The sequence below is a fragment of the Quercus robur genome, chromosome 8 (genome assembly GCF_932294415.1).
Source record: "Quercus robur chromosome 8, dhQueRobu3.1, whole genome shotgun sequence".
Lineage (NCBI taxonomy): Eukaryota > Viridiplantae > Streptophyta > Magnoliopsida > Fagales > Fagaceae > Quercus > Quercus robur.
The window spans coordinates 65,818,031-65,838,993 of NC_065541.1; the positions used below are offsets into that span (position 1 = coordinate 65,818,031).

Genomic DNA, 20,963 nt, shown 5'->3' on the forward strand with positions numbered 1-20,963 from the left:
ATGCATGTGTGTTTACTTATTTCAAGGCATGCGTGTGTTTAATTGTTTCAATATATAGAAGACTTGCGTATGGTTGATTCTTTATCTTGAATTCTTCTATATAATATGGTGATTAATTGGTTTGGATTTACAATATATCTTACAAAATTTGCTTCTAATATATCAAAGCCAAAGAATGTATGCAATTACTATTAGTCTATGAGGTAAGCAATAAATATTTTATGCGTGTGACACATGCATCTTTTCTCTCATAATATATAGATCCCACGTTATAAGATTTATGTTATTGAAGAAATATTAGATATACAAAATCAAAACTCACAAGTCTTCTAAAAATAATTCTAACTCATAATATAATCAAGCAAAATTCTCATATGTACTGTATAAGGGTAAAATTCCCAAGTCAAACAACGGGCCTTGGGCCCTATACAGAGTCCAACTACGACCAAAGGGGAAATGGGCCGCCAAAGCAACTGCCAGCCCAACCCTAATAAGTCCAAACTTATTTAAAGGAGACGTCTGAGGAGGAGTGTCTCCTCGGACGCGCCAAATATGAGCCCAACATGCACCCTATCCATAATAAGGAATCATTCCAAACAAATATTGGTTGTAAGGATAAGCCTCACAAAGCAGGGAGAAGAACAAAAGCATAGGATGTCCAGGGAGAGACCACAATTGCCGCATTAAATGCAAGGAAGCTACTTTTCCAGCCGCATTAATGTGGAGAAGATAGGCGAACAGTGTTACATTGGCCAATGCAACTCACAGAAAGATAAGGTGGATGTCCGATGGGACAGACACTCAAGTGAAGGTCCAGATGGTTAACAAGTGTAAGGCTCTTATCAATTTAAGGAGGCTATATAAGAGAAGGGAATCCCCATGAAGAAGGGATCGAAAATTGGAAAACAAAAAGGAGATAGGAAGAAAGAGCAAGGCAATAGTCTTTGATCAGAACCAGAGGTGTACTCATATGTTTCCTCGGACTAAGTATCCTTTTGGACATTAAGGAGATATTCTTACGTTCAAACTGCTGCATGACATGCAATTAACTAACGCTCACTTCGTCCAGCCCTAGTTCTGTAACCCGCTCTCTACAAATTTATTGTCTAAGGTCCTTTGGGCCAGAACCACCTACTTTTGGGCCTGGGCCCCAGAGACTGACCTTACAATTGGCACCGTCTGTGGGGAGAACTTGTGTCTCGACAAGCAAAGCTGTAAGAAATGGAAGGATTAAGTCCGCGCCAAACCAGACGTGCAGATTCCCAACGGCAGGATAACTTTTTGAATCTCAAACGGGAGAAAGACCAAGACAAGCAACGAGAGGGTAGTGTGAACACCTCTCACACAAGCAGGAGCCGCTCGAAAGGAAAAGGTCATGCATCCCATAAGCAAGACGATCGAAAGGCTTTACAGCAAGAAATTGATGATTTGAAGAAGAAGTTGCGCCGAGCGCAGCGAAAACATCCTTCACCCAGCTCGGACACTAGCAGTGATGGGGATAATGAGTACAGGCGGAGATCAAGAACCCCCCCAAGTGAGACTTTTTCTTACGAGGAAGAGTTACCTCGCAAACGCGACCACAAAAGCCTATCTTACCAAGGCCTGGCCAATGATGCCATGAGCAAGGCCCTGGATCGCATCTCCCAGTCGCCTTTCACGCGTAGAATAGAGGGGGCAGAGCTTCCTCGGTGGTTCCATCAACCCACATTTGCCATATACAACGGTCGGACTGACCCAGTAGAGCATGTAAGCCAATTTAACCAGAGGATGACTGTCCATTCCAAAGACGAGGCGTTAATGTGTAAGGTGTTTCCGTCTAGCCTGGGACCTATGGCGATGAGATGGTTTGATGGCCTTAAGCCAAATTCCATAAATTCCTTTAAGCAGCTGACACAGACTTTTGGTTCCCACTTCATCACTAGCAGCAGAGTCCCTTGGCCCCTAGATTCCCTCCTATCCTTGTCCTGCGAGAAGGAGAAACACTGAAGGCCTATTTAGACAGGTACTGGGAAATGTATAATGAGATAGAGGGAAACTACGACGATGTCACCATTAGTACATTCAAGAGGGGCCTGCCGACGGAGCATGGCTTAAGGAAATCCCTAACTGGGAAACCGGTCACTAGCGTGCGCCAACTCATGGACAGAATTGACAAGTACAAAAGGGTCGAGGAAGACCAGCAGATGGGGAAGGTTGTCCTCAGGAAAGGAGAGACTTTAGGTTGGACCGCTTTAACAGCAGTAACAGGCCAAGAAGAGACTACGCGGAACAGTCTGGATCCACTAGGGCACAGGTAGTCCATGTTGTGTTCCGAGAACCATTACACAAGATCCTAGAGAAGGTGAAGTGCGAGCCATTCTTTCAATGGCTGAGCAGGATGGCCGGTGACCCCTTGAAATGTAACCAAAATCTGTATTGCGCGTACCATCAAGAGCCGGGTCACCTCACCGATGATTGTAGGAATCTAAAAAACCACTTGGATCGGCTAGTCCGAGAGGGGAAGTTGAGACATTTATTACATCACCCTGTGGGATGGCAGGAACAATCAAACATCGAAACCAGGCAAAGCGCATTGAGGCCCCCCATTGGCACAATAAATGTCATTCTCGTTGCACCCGGAAGGACCGAATCCAATCCTCTCAGAGTAATGTCAGTGGGCAGGCTCCCATCTGAAGCCGATGACAGGGAATCTAAAAGGGCCAGACCGAGTCCCACGCCCTTGATCGGATTCTCGGATAAGGACAAACTGGGAACCCTTCAACCCCACGACGACGCCCTAGTCGTTATGCTCAAAATTGGGGGTTATGACGTCAAGAGGGTGCTAGTTGACCAAGGCAGCGCCGTGGAAGTAATGTATCCCGACTTGTATAAAGGACTGAACCTGAAGCTAGAGGACCTGTCGGCATATGACTCCCCTTTGGTCAGTTTTGAAGGAAAGATAGTCACCCCGAAAGGCATGATCAGGCTGCTTGTGCAAACAGACTCAGACGTGGTGGAAGTGAACTTCATTGTTGTAAATGTGTACTCCCCCTACACAGCTATCGTGGCCCGACCATGGCATCATGCATTAGGGGCTGTGCCATCAACCCTACACCAAAAAGTGAAGTATCCGTCAGGAGGTCAAGTCAAAGAAATAATAGGGAACCAAGCGATGGTCAGGTAATGCATGGTGTTCGCAATCTCACGACAACCAAATAGTGAACCTTTCACCTCAGCCGAGAACGGCTTATAGCAATTAATGACCCCGGTCCCAGCTTCGGGTGGTGGAGGACCAGCTATGGAGGTGAGCTGTGAGGATCTGGAGAAAGTACTCGTTGGATCAGACCCCGGGAGGTTTTTTCAGGTCGACTCAGAATTACCGCCCCAAGAGAAGTCAACACTAATTGATTTTCTCTGATAGAACGTGGACGTATTCGCCTGGGACCCCTACGAAACCCCCAGGGTTGACTCAGATTTCATCTGCCATCACCTTAATGTTAACCCGGCAATAACGCCCAAGGAGCAGCCTCCTTGGCGACCGTCGAAAGAACATGCAGACGCTGTGAGAGAGGAGGTCACAAAATTGAAGAAAGTAAGGGCTATCAAGAAGGTATTCTACCCCGAATGGTTAGCCAACACAGTCGTGGTAAAAAAGAAGAACGGGAAATGGCGGGTCTGCGTAGACTTCACGGACCTAAACAAGGCCTGCTTGAAGGATCCCTTCCCCATGCCACGGATAGACCGATTGGTAGATTCGACTGTCGAACACCCCCGAATGAGTTTTTTGGACGCTTTCCAAGGCTACCATCAGATACCCCTGGCCGCTGAGGACCAAGAAAAAACTGCTTTTGTCACCCCTGTTGGAAATTATCATTATAAGGTGATGCCCTTTGGCTTAAAGAATGCCGGATCGACCTACCAAAGGATGATGACCAGGATGTTTGAAGAGCAGATGGGAAAGAGCATTGAAGTTTATATAGATGACATGGTGGTAAAAAGCAAATTGGTGGCTGACCACGTCAGAGACCTCGGCGACATCTTTTGAATTCTGAGAAAGTACAAGCTGCGACTAAACGCATCCAAATGTTCATTTGGGGTTGGATCAGGGAAATTCTTAGGTTACATGGTGACCCACAGAGGTATAGAAGTTAACCCTGACCAAATAAGAGCTATTCAAAGCCTGCAGCCTCCTCGAAATCCCAAAGAGGTCCAGAAGCTCACTGACATGATAGCTGCTTTAAACCGTTTCATCTCCCGCTCAGCGGACAGATGCAGGCCTTTCTTCCTCCTATTGCACAAGTGGAAGGGCTTTGAGTGGACTAAGAAGTGTGCTTTAGCTTTCCAACAGCTCAAAGAATACCTCGCCCGACCACCAATTATGTCCAGTTCTGATGCCGATGAGGTGTTGTTCGCCTACATCGTAGTAGCCTCTCATGCAGTGAGCTTAGTACTGATCCGAGAAGACAATGACATGCAACGGCCCGTCTACTACGAAAGCAAATCACTGCACGAGGCAAAGATCCGCTACCTCCCCCTCGAAAAGGCCGTTTTGGCAATCGTACAAGCCACGCGAAAGCTCCCCCACTATTTCCAGGCACACACTGTGGTTGTACTAACTCAGCTTCCGCTAAAGTCCATTCTCTGGAGTGCCGACTACACAGGCAGAATTACAAAATGGGGAACAATCCTGGGCGCTTTTGACATTAGGTACATGCCTCGCACTGCTGTGAAGGGTCAGGTCATCGCAGATTTAGTAGCCGAATTTGCGGAGCCCATACTAGAAGGAGGGGGAGGGTCACTAAGCCCAGACGGGAAACTGATAAGTGCAATCACTCAGCAAGAGCCCAATTGGTGGAAAGCGCACGTCGACGGCGCAGCCAACCGAATGGGCTCAGGTGTGGGGCTCGTTCTGGTCTCCCCCGAAGGTATCGCCATCAAAAAATCGTTAAGACTTGGTTTCTCGGCCACGAATAATGAGGCAGAGTATGAGGCACTATTGGAAGGAATGTCGATGATCCAGAAACTGGGTGGAAAATCCGCGAGCATATTTTCGAACTCAAGACTCGTCGTCGGACAAGTAAATGGGGAGTTGGAGGCGAAGGATGAAAGAATGCAGGAGTACTTAACCCAGGTTAAACGCCTATAAACCCAAGTTTGTCACTTCCATCTGGCGCATGTGTCAAAAAGCAGGAACACCCATGCTGATTCTCTTGCAACGCTAGCCACCTCCTCGGCTCAGCCACTTCCCCGGGTTATTCTAGTAGAAGATCTCTACCGCCCAACGACGACAAAGGCCAACGAAATACGAGTCCACAACGTCAGGGCTGGGCCTAGTTGGATGGATCCTCTAGTGCTGTTCTTAAAGCACGACACCTTACCAGACGATAAGAATGAGGCCGACAAGATTAGAAGAAAGGCCTCTCGATTCTGGTTGTCCGAGTACTCGAAACTGTACAGGCGCTCATTCTCAGGGCCATACTTGCTGTGTGTGCACCCAGAGACCACTGAACTCATCCTGGAGGAATTGCACGAAGGAATTTGTGGAAGTCATACGGGGGGTAGGTCCCTATCCCATAGGGCCATAACGCAGGGTTACTGGTGGCCGAGCGTGCAAAAAAAGGAGCAGAAATATGTGAAGAAGTGCGACCAGTGTCAAAGGTTCGCTCTGAATATACACCAGCCTGGAAGGAACCTTAACCCGCTGTCCAGCCCTTGGCCATTCGCACAGTGGGGCCTAGACATCCTGGGACCATTCCTCAAAGCAGCAGGGAACAAGAGATTTATCCTCGTCAGCACGGATTATTTCACGAAATGGGTCGAAGCTGAGGCGTTGGCGAATATTAGGGACGTTGATGCCAAGAAATTTATTTGGAAAAATATCGTTACTAGATTCGGGATACCTCACACACTGATCTCGGACAACAGCCTCCAGTTTGATAGTAATTGCCATATGTACTAGAGTCCAACTACGACCAAAGGGAAAATGGGCCGCCAAAGCAACTGTCAGCCCAACCCTAATAAGTCCAAACTTATTTAAAGGAGACGTCCGAGGAGGAGTGACTCCTCGGACGCGCCAGATATGAGCCCAACATGCACCCTATCCATAATAAGGAATCATTCCAAACAAATATTGGTTGTAAGGATAAGCCTCACAAAGCAAGAGAAGAACAAAAGCATAGGATGTCCAGGGAGAGACCACAACTGCCGCATTAAATGCAAGGAAGTTACTTTTCCAGCCGCATTAATGTGGAGAAGACAGGCGAACAGTGTTACATTGGCCAATGCAACTCACAGAAAGATAAGGTGGATGTTCGATGGGACAGGCACTCAAGTGAAGGTCCAGATGGTTAACAAGTGTAAGGCTCTTATCAATTTAAGAAGACTATATAAGAGAAGGGAATCCCCATGAAGAAGGGATCGAAAATTGGAAAACAAAAAGGAGATAGGAAGAAAGAGCAAGGCAATAGTCTTTGATCAGAACCAAAGGTGCACCCATATGTTTCCTCGGACTAAGTATCCTGTGGACATTAAAGAGATATTCTTACGTTCAAACTGCTGCATGACATACAATTAACTAACGCTCACTTCGTCCAGCCCTAGTTCTGTAACCCGCTTTTTACAAATTCATTGTCTAAGGTCCTTTGGGCCAGAACCACCTACTTTTGGGCCTAGGCCCCAGAGACTGACCTTACATACTGTATGTAACTATAAAGTTGCAAACTAGTATCTTATGGACATCCTCAACCAATGTGCGATTTTTTTTTTTTAATGTTTTCTTTAATTCTGCTAAAATGCTTTTGCAATAAACACAATTTAGGATAGAGTGAGTAAACACTAATACTTTTAAGTCGATTTAAAAATAAAAACTTAATACAATCCATTTTAAAAAATTAAGTGACATATAGAACATTTGAAAATTTTTGAAGTATATTATCATACTTTTTAATACTTCTACGTTAATTAATTTTTCATTTCACTTGTAAGTAATAAAATGATTTGTTTGATATCTTATATTTAGCTTAGCCTTTTAACTTCATATAATAAATATTTTAACAAAGTTTTTTAATAATTAATTATGTATTTTTTTCATATATTAATTAAAATATTTAGAATTAATTTTGTTTATAATCTTTTATTTTCATATAAGTGTAAACATGATACCTTCTTGAATGATTGAAACTAGAGATTAGAGTAGGCAGATCATTTAACATTACCAAACAAACCTGGCTGTCAGTGCATCACTTGCAAGTTGAGAGTAGATTATGAAAACAAAAACAAATAAAAGGGTACCATTCTGCTAAATAATAGACATTGTAGGATCAATGAATGAGTGTAAAAGCCATTTTCTTGTGATTGTTGACTACTTTATTTTGCAAAAAATTCAAATTGCAATGTCAAAAAAAAAAAAAAAAAAAAAATCAATACTAGAGTAGAGGTCCCAAACTCCCATTAGCCAAATCTCATGCCACCCTAATAAGACAAACCAAATATTGATATAAATATTCACAAGGTACTAGAAAAAAAGAAACCACCGAACATACAAGTTTGACGAGGCTCAAACTATGTGTAAGATTTTAAATATTAAAAAAAAATATATATATATATATAAGATTTTAAATTATAATATAGAGTAGGCGGAGAATAAAATTAACACAACGAGGCCTGAGAGTCCTCCAAGCGACAACAACCCAGAAGCTCTTCATTTTTCCACTCAACTATCTCTCCTATAGTCCCATAGGTTTATCAGTACAAATAGAAACAGTCAAGAGTTCGTGCAACTAATTTAAAATTTCTTTCCTTTGCAACATACATTTATAATACTAATTTAATGTGATGCATATATATGTTTGCTTCATAGGTATTTGTATTGTGACCAAAGTACAAACAGAAAGCACTGTTGATAATAACAATGAGCAGAAACCTAGTACCACAGTGTTGAAACTGAGAATAATACTACCATGGCTGCTGCTTTGCCTTCAACTATGGCCTCCTCAGGCCTATTGCCATGCGGGTCTTTGCTAGAATCATTGGTTCATATATCCAATGAAGTTGCTTCCATGGAAAAGCTTCCTTGTGTACAGGTTAGAAATATATCAGCCATGATAAGAAGGACCAAACTTCTTTATTCATTGTTTGAAGAGATTCAAGACACAAATGGCTCAATTCCACCTCCTTCAATCCTATGTCTCACTGAGCTTTTCTGCGTGATTCAAAGAGTAAAGGCTTTGATCCAAGAGTGCAAGGATGGAAGCTGTGTCTGGGGGCTTATACAGACAGAGTTTGTTTCAAATCAATTTTATGTGCTAGTGAAGGAGATGGGGAGGGCACTTGATATTCTACCTCTAAGCTTGCTTGATTTATCAGCAGATACTAGAGAGCAAGTTGAGCTCCTTCACAAGCAGGTGAAGAGGGTAGATTCTTACGTTAACCCTCGAGAACTTCAAAGAAGAGAAGTGTTGCTACAAATAATGGCCAGTGAGAAGAATAGCAAGTGATGACGTCGAAAATTGTCACCAATGGGTCACACCGTACTCGCGACTCGAAGCGGACCTGCACGACAGAAGCAATCGAAAGAAGTCCTTCAGAGAGCACCGGTGTGGTGCCGGCCAAAAGCTCTCCGACGGTCAAGTTAGAATTCTTCTGTTTTACTTAGAGCGTTAGAGAGGGTCAATTAAAGCGTACTTCGATCTCTGAGGGTGTTAGGCCTTTTATAGTGATAAAGGGTTGACTTTTCTTCTTGGTTTCCAAATCTTTTCCATGTGGGACTCTAATACAAATTCCTCTGAGCGTGGTGAGCAAGGATTTCCATTTTTGGATCTTAGGGCTTTTCTAGGCGATACGGACTTCGGATCATGGGCCCTTACTACGTCTGTCAGCGATGGACCTTCAAAGCGCAGGGGATCATCTTTATACAGGCCCAGCAGTTCCGATCCGTCAGGCCCATTAAGGTAGGCCCATCAGGCTCTATATTTTACCATCTTCAGTTGCCCCCTTCACCCCAAAGGTCCGTCACCTTTTAGGTCAAAGGATCAATGGGGTGAAGATCCTAACGTATGGGTATGACGGGTATTTTATGACGGAGTGAAATCCGTGGGATAAAAGAAGGTTTCAAGTTTATAGTCACAACTGGTTGACGGATTTATGCGAGATAGGGTGACGGTTCCAGATGGATCAACCCTTCAGAGGAAGATTCATCAAGTTGACGGTTATATGATGGGTACAAATCTGTTGATGCGTACTGACAGGTTGTCAGCATTTATTGAGCATGCCACGTGTCAATCTCTGAATGGCCGTTGTATAGGATCGAAGCGTCGCTTCGTCTTCCGTGCATCTCCTATATATATAAGGCGCCTCACTCTCTCATTTTTTCAATTTTCAATCAGAAATCGTTTGTCAGAGCGAAGCCGTCAACCTTGTCAGAGCAATCCGTCGAGGACGAGTATCTACTGATTACACCAACCGTCACCTCTCCTCTGCTAAGTGTGGTAAGTACTTCTAATACCATAATCAAGTTACATTTCTGTCCATGCATTGTTGTTAGGCTTTCCATACCCGTCAATACTTTAAAACCCGTCGGTCTTAGGTTTCATCGTCAATTGTAGGAAATGTCTAGTGCGTCAAGTAACCAGTCGGTGGTTCGTGATGGGACGGAATACGAGGATGTATACCCGTCCGGTCATAAAGACCAAGAGAGCCCCGGCGAAGATAGGAGTCCGTCTGCCTCTTCTTCATCCTCAACAAATGAGGATGTGGAGATAGTTGAAAGAGAGGGTTCTGATGACGACGGGAATCAAGCACTGGAGTCCGTTGTAGGTGCTGATGGACTAAGGCGGTTCATCATGTTGCCAGAGTGGACGGTGCATAGGTTTACATCCGTCATCAGGGAGAAACATTTCAGCACTTTTAGAACCAACTTCCAAATCCCGGACTACGTTTCCATCCGTTTACCATATGTGTCGGAGAAGTGTTACTATGAAGGGGTAGACGGTGTCGGAGTATACGACCAGGCGTTGAAGGCTGGACTTCGATTCCCGCTTTCTACACTTCATAGGGAACTTTTGCACTATCTGGGGTTGTCCGTCACCCAGATATCCCCTAACGCCTGGAGGGTCTTCATAGCCATGGAGATTCTTTACGGTGCAATGTCGGATGGGGAAAGGAGACTGACGGTCCGTGAATTTCTCCACTGTTACCGTCCAGACGAGATTTCTGGATCAAGGGGGATGTATAGTTTTGCTAGTCGGAGCCCCTTGTTGAAGGTGATCTTTGAGACCCCAAACTCAAATAGAGACTGGAAGAGTCGCTACTTCTTCCTGGAGGGTGATAGATGGATGAGCCGTCCAGGGGAGACGGAGTACATGCCCGTCGACACAACCTGGGCAGTGATAAATCAATCGTGTATGCACCCGTCTTAATTTTGTAATGCTTTTCGTATCCGTCCATTTTTATGTGTATATCTTGATCGCCTTTCTCTGCAGGTAGACGACGCCCACAAGTTAGGCTTGAGGAATTTAGTTTTCTTGAAAAGATTTGCAGAAAAACTACGCCGGAGGAAAGGACTTGGGCTAAGTTGGTGAACCCGAAGACCATACATTGGTACTGCGACGGTCCTGAGCCCACCCAAGAGGCAATTAGATTCGACGAGCGAGTTCATAGACGTAAGCCCGTCAACTTTACTTTGCCATTTAACTGACTTTACTTAGTTTTAATTTCATCCGTCATTATTTGCAGAGATGGAAGACGCAAAAAGGAGAGCTTTAATTAAGTCTCAAGCCATCAAGAAGAGGGAATCCGGTGAGGTGGTACCTAGGGTGTCGGCTTCAGCCCCGAAGAGGAAACCGACATCAAAATCCGACCGTCCATTTAAGCAACCAAAGGTCTCTCTTGAACTTGTGGTTGGTTTAATGGCTGAGGGTAACAAAACCGTCACCCCAGCTAAGCAGGGGACGGGAAAAGGACTCATGACGGCCCCAGACGGTAAGCAAGAGAGACCTCCTTCCCTTCTCCGCGATGACTCCAAGTATGCGTTGGAGAAGCTGTCGTCTATCATCATGGCGGAAGACTATGAAGATCTTGGAAACCACTCGACGGAGGCCATGGGGGAGATGGGCCTCTTTGCCGTTGCTTAGGTTGGTTATGTCCGTCAAATATGTTTGTTTTTCTTTTTCGTTGTTATTTACATTATGTAACGGGCTCTTTTTTTGTTTGCAGTCCTTGGTCATGATGAAGAGATTACTGGACCGGTGTCTCAATCGTGAGAGTACCTTGGACCGGGTGTGCGCAAAGGCGGAGCAGACGGAGGAAGAGCTTGGTCAACTCCATAAGTAGAGGTCCAATATGGAGAAGAAGCTGGAGCTTTCTGAGAAGGCAAGGAAAGAGCTGGAGGAGAAGACGGTCGATGCGTTGACGGTCATAGAGAAAAAGGAGGCGGAGATTAAAGAACTCAAGGAAGAGATCCGTCATGTGAAAGAGGTAGCCGTCAAGGAGTACCGCGACTCAAAGTCCTTGTTGGGCGAGCTGTCGGAGTCTTTCCTTCAAGGCTTCGATGATTCTCTCCGTCAGGTCAAGAAGGCCTACCCAGAGCTGGATTTGTCAATGGTCAAACTTGAGGACCAAGGCCAGACTTCTGCCCTCCCCGTCGCCTCCGAAGATACGGAGGACCTTTTTGGCGAAGACGCTGTTCAAGGAGACGGAGAATCCGTCCCGTCGAAGGATGTCCAAGTCGCTGAACCAAAGAAAGATTAATCTCTATGTAATTTATTTTGAGAACAATCCGTCCTTTCTCTCTTTTTTTTTTTTTTTTTTTTTTAATTTACTTTTCAGAACAATCCATCCTCTTTAATTGTATTAAACACTTGCCTTCTGGGCTTTTGGCTTAATGTTCATATGCTTTCTATCATTGTTTGGAACTTGTTTAAAAGTCCGTCCTCCTTCTTGAGGAAGGATTTTTATGAGAATATTTGTTTATCCGTGATACTCCGTCCACATTGCAGACTTATTATTTTGTGTTGATTGAGCATTTACATCCCTGAGGATTTTCCTTCTCCGTCTATTTTTAGAGGTTTATTATGAGGATCCGTCCACTTTGTGGCGTTGTATATCATTTTTAAATGTACCGCCTATTTAATGGACTTGTAAAAAATTTTAACATAGTCAGTGGTCCGTCCACTTCGCGGACACGTTCTTCTATTATTTCCGTCCACCTTGTGGACTTGAGTTATCATCCCTGTAGGATGTCATCATCCCTGTAGGATGGCCCGTCGGCCTTGTGGACTTTATTTTATGTCCGTCCATTTAAGGACTTACAGTGATCGTCCTTGTAGGACGATCCGTCCGTCTTGTGGACTTTCGATTGTATCCGTCCACCTTGTGGACTTGAGTTATCATCCCTGTAGGATGGTCCGTCCATCTTGTGGGCATTTTGTGTCCGTCAATTTTGTGGACTGAGGGTGATCGTCCTTGTGGGGCGATCGGTCCATCTTGTGGACTGCATTTGTATCCGTCCATCTTGTGGACTTGAATGATCATCCCTGTAGGATGTTATCATCCCCGTAGGATGATCCGTCCATCTTGTGGACTGCATTTGTATCCGTCCATCTTGTGGACTTTATTTAGTTTCCATTAATTTTGTAGACAATTATAATGACATCCAAGTAGAAGATCAAAGTAATATCTGATTATAGAAATGCATAAAGGAAAAAGTGCCTGCCCCCTTTGGGCTTAAAAAGGGCACGACAAGATTGTAGCAAAAAAGACAGTTAAAAGAGAAACTTATGAAAAGCTTAAACAAAAACTGGTTGCCGTGTCACTACTACTAGTAGTATTTCCTCAAATGCTCGGCATTCCATGGATGTGGTAGCTTCTCTCCATCTGTTGTCTCCAGGTGGTATGTTCCTTTCCTTTTCCATGACGTAACTCTATAAGGTCCTTCCCAGTTGGGGCTGAGTTTTCCCTGTGCAGGGTCTTTAGTTGCACCCATGACCTTCCTGAGTACGAGGTCTCCTACTTGGAAGTTTCTGTGTCGGACCCGGGTGTTGTAATGTCTGGACATGCGATCCTTGTATTTAGCGATCCTTTGCTCCGCCGCCGACCTAACCTCATCTATCAGGTCCAGCTGTAGCCTCATGGATTCGTTATTCCTGCTTTCGTCATGGTTGTGAACCCTGTAACTTGTGAGTCCAACTTCTGCTGGGATGACCGCCTCGCTCTTGTATGTCAGTCGAAATGGCGTCTCTCTTGTCGGAGTCCTCGCCGTTGTCCTGTATGCCCATAGTATGCTCGGCAATTCTTCGGGCCATATGCCCTTTGCCCCCTCAAGCCGAGTCTTGATAATCTTTAACAGGGATCGGTTCGTGACTTCAACCTGGCCATTTGCCTGAGGATGGGCGGGTGATGAGTAGTGGTTTTTTATTCCTAGTTGTGTGCAGAAATCTCGGAAGTGGCCGTTGTCGAACTGCCTCCCGTTATCTGAGACAAGAACTCTAGGAATACCGAACCTGCATACGATGCACCGCCAGACAAAACTTCTAATGTTCTTTTCTGTAATGGTGGCCAAGGCTTCCGCCTCTACCCATTTTGTGAAGTAGTCAATACCCACTACCAAGAACTTCAGCTGCCTTACCGCCGTTGGGAAAGGTCCCATGATATCTAGTCCCCACTGAGCGAACGGCCATGGAGCCGTTATAGGGGTTAGCTCCTCAGCTGGTTGTCCGATGAAATTGCTGAACCTTTGGCAATTTGTTCGCAGCTTTTAACGTAAGACTCGGCATCCTTCTGCATGGTTGGCCAGTAATACCCAGCTCGTACCAGTTTGTGCACTAACGACCGCGATCCGGAATGGTTCCCGCATATTCCTTCGTGTACTTCCCTCATTACGTAGTCTGCCTCTTCAACCCTGAGACATCTTAGATAAGGACGGGAGAAACCTCTCTTGTAAAGAATGTCTTTTATCAAGACGAACCTTGCCGCTTGGACTTTTAGCTTTCTCGCTGCCTCCTTCTCTTCTGGCAGTATCCCGTCCTTTAAGTATGAAGTTATCTGTGTAGTCCAGTTTCTTTCGGAGCGTATCTCCTGCATGTTGTCGGGGTCTATTAGTGGAAAGATTTGAACAAAGGAAAGTACATTACCCGGTGTCATCATATGTTCTGTTGAAGCGGCTTTGGCTAGCCGATCGGCGAGCTCATTTTCTCCCCTGGGGATCTGGACGACCATTGCTTTTAGCCCGTCGACTCTTGCCCTTACTTGATCAAGATATCTCTTCAACCTTTCCCCCTTGCATTCATAATCTCCGTTTACTTGATTGGTCACGACTTGAGAGTCGCAATACACGACCACACTTTCAGCTCCGGCGGCTTTGGCTAGGTCGAGTCCTGCCGCCACCGCTTCGTATTCTGCTTCATTGTTGGTAATGGGGAAGTCGAGACGGACCATACATTCAATCTTGTCTCTTTCAGGTGACAGCAATACTATGCCGGCTCCTCCAACTCGCCGATTGGATGATCCGTCGGTGTAGATGTTCCACTGGGGGGGTTCTTCTGCCCCCTTGTCCTCGTCACGCGTAAACTCTGCTATGAAGTCGGCCACAGCTTGTCCTTTAATGGCCACACGTGGACGGTACTTGATATCAAACTCACTCAATTCTATTGCCCACAGCGTCAGTCGACCCGCGGCTTCAGGATTACTCAGTGCCCTTCGCAAGGGCTTGTTGGTCATTACGTTCACGGTATGGGCTTGAAAGTAGGGCTTGAGCTTGCGAGCCGCCGTGACCAATGCAAAAGCGAGTTTCTCCATAGGTTGGTATCTTTCTTCGGCACCGCGGAGCGCCCGGCTGGCGTAGTACACGGGCTTCTGTGCCCTGTCCTCTTCTCTGATTAAGGCCGCGCTGACGGCCACCGGGGAGACAGCCAAATAGAGGAAGAGTTCTTCACCTGGTTGCGAGGGGCTCAGTAGAGGTGGTGAAGATAGATAGGTTTTTAACTCCTCGAAGGCTCGCTGACACTCGTCCGTCCACTCGAATGACTTTTTCAATGTTCGAAAGAAGGGTAAACACTTGTCCGTCGCTCTCGACACGAATCTATTCAATGCCGCTACCTTGCCGTTAAGGCTTTGTACTTCCTTCACGTTTCTTGGGGGGGCCATCTCCATTATGGCTCGGATTTTGTCCGGGTTAGCTTCAATCCCCCTTTGAGATACCATGAATCCTAGGAATTTGCCTGCCGTTACACCGAATGCGCACTTTCCCGGATTGAGTTTCATGTTGTAGGATCGAAGTGTGCCGAATGTTTCCTTGAGATCTTCCAAGTGGTCTTCCTCCTTCCGGCTCTTCACCAGCATGTCGTCGACATAGACTTGGACATTCCTCCCGATTTGCTGTGCGAACATCTTGTTCATTAGTCTTTGGTATGTTGCCCCTGCATTCTTCAGGCCGAATGGCATTACTTTGTAACAGAAGAGTCCTTGACTGGTTACAAACGAAGTCTTCTCCTGATCGTCCTCGTGCATGCGGATCTGGTTATAACCCGAGAAAGCGTCCATGAAGCTTAGCAATTGGTGTTGAGCCGTCGAGTCTACTAGGACGTTGACCCTTGGAAGGGGATAGCTATCTTTGGGGCATGCTTTGTTAAGATCGGTGAAGTCCACGCACATCCGCCATTTGCCGCTCGCTTTCTTCACCATTACCACATTCGCCAGCCAATCGGGGTAGTAGACTTCCCTGATGAAGCTTGCCTCTTGGAGTTTGCGGACCTCTTCCGCTATTGCTTGGTCTCGTTCCGGGGCGAATACTCTCTTCTTTTGTCGGACGGGTGGAAACGAGGGCAACACATTCAACTTATGTACCATGACTGAGGGATCGATTCCTGGCATATCGTCATGGCTCCAGGCGAACACATCCTTATTGCTCCTCAAGAAAGCTACGAGCTCTTAACGGATTGCGGGTTTGGCAAGCGTTCCGATCTTGGTGATTCGGTCTGGATTGGAACTGTCGAGAGTTATCTCCTCTAGCTTCTCTGTAGGTTCTGCCGTCGTTCGGTGTTCTTCTATGTTCAAGGCCTGGATCTGGTCATCCACCTCCATCATAGCTACGTAGCATTCTCATGCGGCAATTTGACTTCCGCGTAGCTCTCCTACCCCATACTCCGTTGGGAACTTGATCATTAGGTGGTAAGTTGATGTTGCCGCCTTCCACGAGTTGAGCGTGGGTCGTCCAATAATAGCATTGTAGGCTGACGAGCAATCGACCACCAAGAATGTTACGTCCTTGGTGATTTGTTGGGGGTAATCTCCTACTGTCACCGATAATGTAACCGCGCCCAAAGGGAATATTCTACTCCCTCCGAAACCAACGAGCGGGGCGTTTGTCAGTATTAGCTGCTCCCTGTCAATCCTCATTTGCTGGAACGCCGGATAGTACAAGATATCGGCCGAACTGCCGTTGTCGACCAACACTCGGTGCATATTGTAGTCGCCTGCCCGCAAGCTGACGACGAGGGCATCGTCGTGTGGATGGTGTAGGCGTCTTGCATCCTCTTCCGAGAACCTGATAATGGGGCCTTCCCTTCTTGCCATCTATGGCACTGTACCCGCCAACTGGACATTCTGTACCATCCGAAGGTATGTTTTGCGAGCCTTTTTCAACGATCCGGCCGCGGCTGTTCCTCCAATTATCATCCTTATGTCCCCTAATGGGGGCCTTGGTCGCTCGTTTTCTCGACGGGGGTGTTGTTCTTGTGGGGGTTGATCCGTTCTCTCCTTGCTGACAAACTTCTTCAGCTTCCCTTGTCGGATAAGGGCTTCGATTTGTTGCTTCAAGTCGTAGCAATCGGCCGTGTCGTGACCATGGTCACGATGGAAGCGGCAATATTTGTCTCTGAACCTTTTGTTGGGATCACTCTTCAACTTTCCCGGAAACGTCAGGGATCCTTTGTCCTTAATCTGCATTAGGACTTGGTCTATCAGAGCGGTCAACGGGGTGAAACTTGTGAACCTTGCGCCCATGGGTTTTGGACGTCTCTCCTCCCTTCGATCTCCCATCCTTCCTTTCTTCCGCCCCTGGTCCTGTCGGGGATCCTCTTGTCTGTCTCTTTTCTTGGGTCTATCTTCTCGGGCTAATAGTGCGTCTTCAGCGTTCATATACTTGGTGGCCCTGTAAAGCACCTCCGACATGGTCTTTGGGTCGTTTTTGTATAGGGAGAACAAAAACTTACCCCCCCTTCAGCCCGTTCGTGAACGCTGCCACTAGTATCTTGTCGTCGACTTCGTCGATCGAGAGCGCTTCTTTATTGAAGCGTGATATGTAGGCCCGTAACGTCTCCTCCTTTCTCTGCTTGATATTCATTAAACAAGCCGTGGATTTCTTATACCGATGTCCTCCAATGAAGTGCGTAGTGAATTGAGCGCTCAGCTCCTTGAAGGTGCCGATGGAGTTTGGTGCTAGCCGGCTGAACCAAATCCTTGCTGCGCCCTTTAGGGTTGTAGGGAATGCCCTGCACATAATTGCGTCTGCCACTCCCTGAAGGTGCATCAGGGTCTTGAAGGTCTTTAGGTGATCGAGAGGGTCCTTGATTCCGTCATAACTATCCATACTTGGCATGCGGAATTTACTTGGCAGGGGGAAGGAATTGACGGTTGCCGTAAATGGCGAGTCAGTCCGGTTGACAAGGTCGTCAAGATCACTGGACACTCGCCCTTTGAGAGCGTTCATCAGTACTTCCATCTGTTCCTTCATCGCCTGCATCTCCACGATGATGGGTTGTGGAGCTGTATCCGTCACTGAAGGGATGCTAGCGTCCCGTCGCACTTGTTTGCTCGGGGCGTTACTCTCCTGTGGTCCGTCATGATTCCTCCTTTCAGCGCTGGTTCCTTCTTGATCCGCTCCTTGGTTATTGACCGCCGCACTCTTTTGGTTCAACTGTTCTTCTAGGTCGTGGTTTTGTTTTGTGAGGCGCTCCACGGCTGCGGCGAGCGTCCTGACCTGTCTCTCAAGGGCAGTCGTAGGGGCTTCCTCTTCTTGAACGTCGTTAGTGGTTGCCATCGAGCGTGTGAGTACCATGTAACTCTTTTGTCTAGGAAGCGATAGTGCGCTACGTTTTTTCCCACAGACGGCGCCAACTGATGATGTCGAAAATTGTCACCAATGGGTCACACCGTCTCGCGACTCAAAACGGACCTGCACGACAGAAGCAATCGAAAGAAGTCCTTCAGAGAGCACCGGTGTGGTGCCGGCCAAAAGCTCTCCGACGGTCAAGTTAGAATTCTTCTGTTTTACTTAGAGCGTTAGAGAGGGTCAATTAAAGCGTACCTCGATCTCTGAGGGTGTTAGGCCTTTTATAGTGATAAAGGGTTGACTTTTCTTCTTGGTTTCCAAATCTTTTCCATGTGGGACTCTAATACAAATTCCTCTGAGCGTGGTGAGCAAGGATTTCTATTTTTGGATCTTAGGGCTTTTCTAGGCGATACGGACTTCGGATCATGGGCCCTTACTACGTCTGTCAGCGATGGGCCTTCAAAGCGCAGGGGATCATCTTTATACAGGCCCAGCAGTTCCGATCCGTCAGGCCCATTAAGGTAGGCCCATCAGGCTCTATATTTTACCATCTTCAGCAAGAACAAGGGCTTCATTGACTTTGGAATAGTGAAAGAGATTTTGAGCTGCATTGGCTTGAGAAATCCATTTGACTATGAAGAAGAAATTTTAAAACTAGAGCTTGAAGCCAAGAAACAAGCAGGAACGGGTGGACTAATCGTGGTATCCAATATAAACAATCTCATCTCTCTCATTTCGTTTTCCAAATCTGTGATTTTCAATGATAAACAAAGTGAGAGAACAAAAGAAGACTGTATGCAACAGTCTGCATTCATAAGTAGGAATCATGATTATTCTTCATCTTCTCAGTCTTCTGTTGTTCCTAATATTCCCGATGAGTTTCGTTGCCCGATTACACTAGACTTGATGAGAGACCCTGTGATCGTAGCATCAGGGCACACTTATGATAGACATTCGATTGCACGGTGGATCAATTCAGGGCATTACACCTGCCCAAAAAGTGGGCAAAAGCTACTCCACATGGCCCTCATACCCAACTATGCATTGAAGAGTCTGATACACCAGTGGTGCCAGGACAACAATGTTTCATTGAATGAAGGTAAGGCATCATCTTTCTCAGACTCGGAGAGTGGAAACAGCAAAGGAAAACAAAGTGAGAATGCTGTTGATCATATTTCTGCTACAAAAGCAGTTGCTGATGCTGTCAAAATGACAGCAGAGTTTCTCGTGGGGAAACTAGCAACTGGCTCAGTAGAAATCCAGAGGCAGGCAGCATATGAGCTTCACTTACTTGCGAAAACTGGCATGGACAATCGCAGGATGATTGCTGACGCAGGAGCTATTCCATTTCTGGTGACACTACTATGTTCCCATGATCCAAGAATTCAAGAAAATGCTGTCACTGCCATGCTCAACCTTTCCCTCTACCAAAATAACAAGATACTAATAATGGCTGCTGGAGCAATTGACAACATAGTTTATGTGTTACAATCAGGGAAGACTATGGAGTCAAGAGAAAATGCTGCTGCTGCTATTTTCAGCCTGTCAATGATAGATGAATGCAAGGTGACAATTGGTGCTCGACCTAGAGCGATTCCTGCCTTAGTTGGGCTTCTGAGAGATGGCTCTCCAGCTGGAAAAAGAGATGCTGCAACAGCACTCTTTAATCTCGCAGTTTATAACGCTAACAAAATCAGTGTTGTGGTTACTGGCGCGGTCCCTGTGCTAATTGACTCGCTGATGGATGACAAAGCGGGCATAACAGATGATGCATTGGCGGTACTTGCTCTACTTTTGGGTTGCTCTCAAGGGCTGGAGGAGATAAGGAAGAGTAGAGTTCTGGTGCCTCTTCTTACTGACCTGCTAAGATTTGGGTCTTACAAAGGGAAGGAGAATTCAATAACTCTTCTATTGGGACTTTGCAAAGATGGAGGAGAGGAGGTAGCAAGATGTCTGCTAATAATCCCAAGAAGTGTTCCTTCTCTTCGGAGTTTGGCTGCCGAAGGGTCCCCAAAAGCTCGGAGAAAGGCGGATGCACTGCTTAGATTACTCAGCAGGTGTTGCTCTCAGTCTCACAATCCTGTTGGATTGTTAGTATAAGAATACTACAGAAAGAGTCATGTACATTTGTGGGAATCATATAAATGAGTGTTTAATTTTGTATGGTGTCTTATTTGATACTGTAATTGATATTCTCAAAGACAATACTTAGTCACATGGATGTTTCATCTGTTCAAAAACATCTCAGGCTGGATTGCTCTAAAAAATTTTACATTTGAGCCTGAAGAACAATTTTTTTCCTTCAAGGATACAGTAAACAGCAACCCTGCTGTTGACTCCCTGGTCTTTATAGCTAAGCGGCCCTTGTATCCATTTTTCTTTAATAAGAGAAGGTTTTTTAAGTTCTAACACATGATGAGAGGGATATGGGAAAATGGTTATCCTATTAGTATTGATTAGCCTATTGGTGATGTTTGATTAGAAAATACTAGCTGCTAAATTCGACTTCCCAGATAAAGCAAAATGATTCAAAGTGCCAACAGATTCATTGCAAATAGATCAAGAAATAAGCTTCAGCATTTTCACAACTCGAAGCATAGATTATTTGTCATTTAGAAATGGCAATCAGCAGTAAAATCTACTTCAAGACCACTGCCCCCTTCCTTCTATCTTTGTTGGTTGAGTGCTCCAAGAATGCTTGATGCCATACGAGAGTAAATTCAGAAAACAGATCAAACTACTCAATGTTCTTTCTACAGGTACACCCACCTAACAATACACTGCGTATTAATTTGTAACCAATGTCATTTTTCGGGTAATCTTTTCTTTCTCAAAAAGAAAAATGTATTCCAAGGTATCAAACGCTTGTGTCAATTACAATGTAACTTTGTCAGCTGTTAAATAGCTGACCCACCAGTTGCTTAATCTATTTTCTAGGTAA

At 45.7% G+C, this 20,963-nt stretch overlaps 3 protein-coding genes across 3 annotated transcripts; all 3 read left to right on the top strand.

Annotated features, from left to right (window-relative positions):
- The first annotated feature begins 2,012 nt into the window (after window positions 1-2,012).
- Window positions 2,013-3,163, top strand: LOC126696649 (uncharacterized). Its single transcript, XM_050393336.1, has 2 exons — window positions 2,013-2,192; window positions 2,540-3,163. The coding sequence occupies exons 1-2, from the start codon at window positions 2,013-2,015 to the stop codon at window positions 3,161-3,163; spliced, it is 804 nt and encodes a 267-aa protein (XP_050249293.1).
- A 1,194-nt stretch (window positions 3,164-4,357) lies between these two features.
- LOC126696650 (uncharacterized) lies at window positions 4,358-5,938 on the top strand. The gene is made up of 2 exons (XM_050393337.1): window positions 4,358-5,097; window positions 5,170-5,938. The coding sequence occupies exons 1-2, from the start codon at window positions 4,358-4,360 to the stop codon at window positions 5,936-5,938; spliced, it is 1,509 nt and encodes a 502-aa protein (XP_050249294.1).
- A 1,736-nt stretch (window positions 5,939-7,674) lies between these two features.
- LOC126697762 (U-box domain-containing protein 1-like) lies at window positions 7,675-20,403 on the top strand. The gene is made up of 3 exons (XM_050394856.1): window positions 7,675-8,470; window positions 9,609-9,611; window positions 18,580-20,403. The coding sequence occupies exons 1-3, from the start codon at window positions 7,938-7,940 to the stop codon at window positions 20,120-20,122; spliced, it is 2,079 nt and encodes a 692-aa protein (XP_050250813.1). The 5' UTR covers window positions 7,675-7,937; the 3' UTR covers window positions 20,123-20,403.
- Window positions 20,404-20,963: the final 560 nt, after the last annotated feature.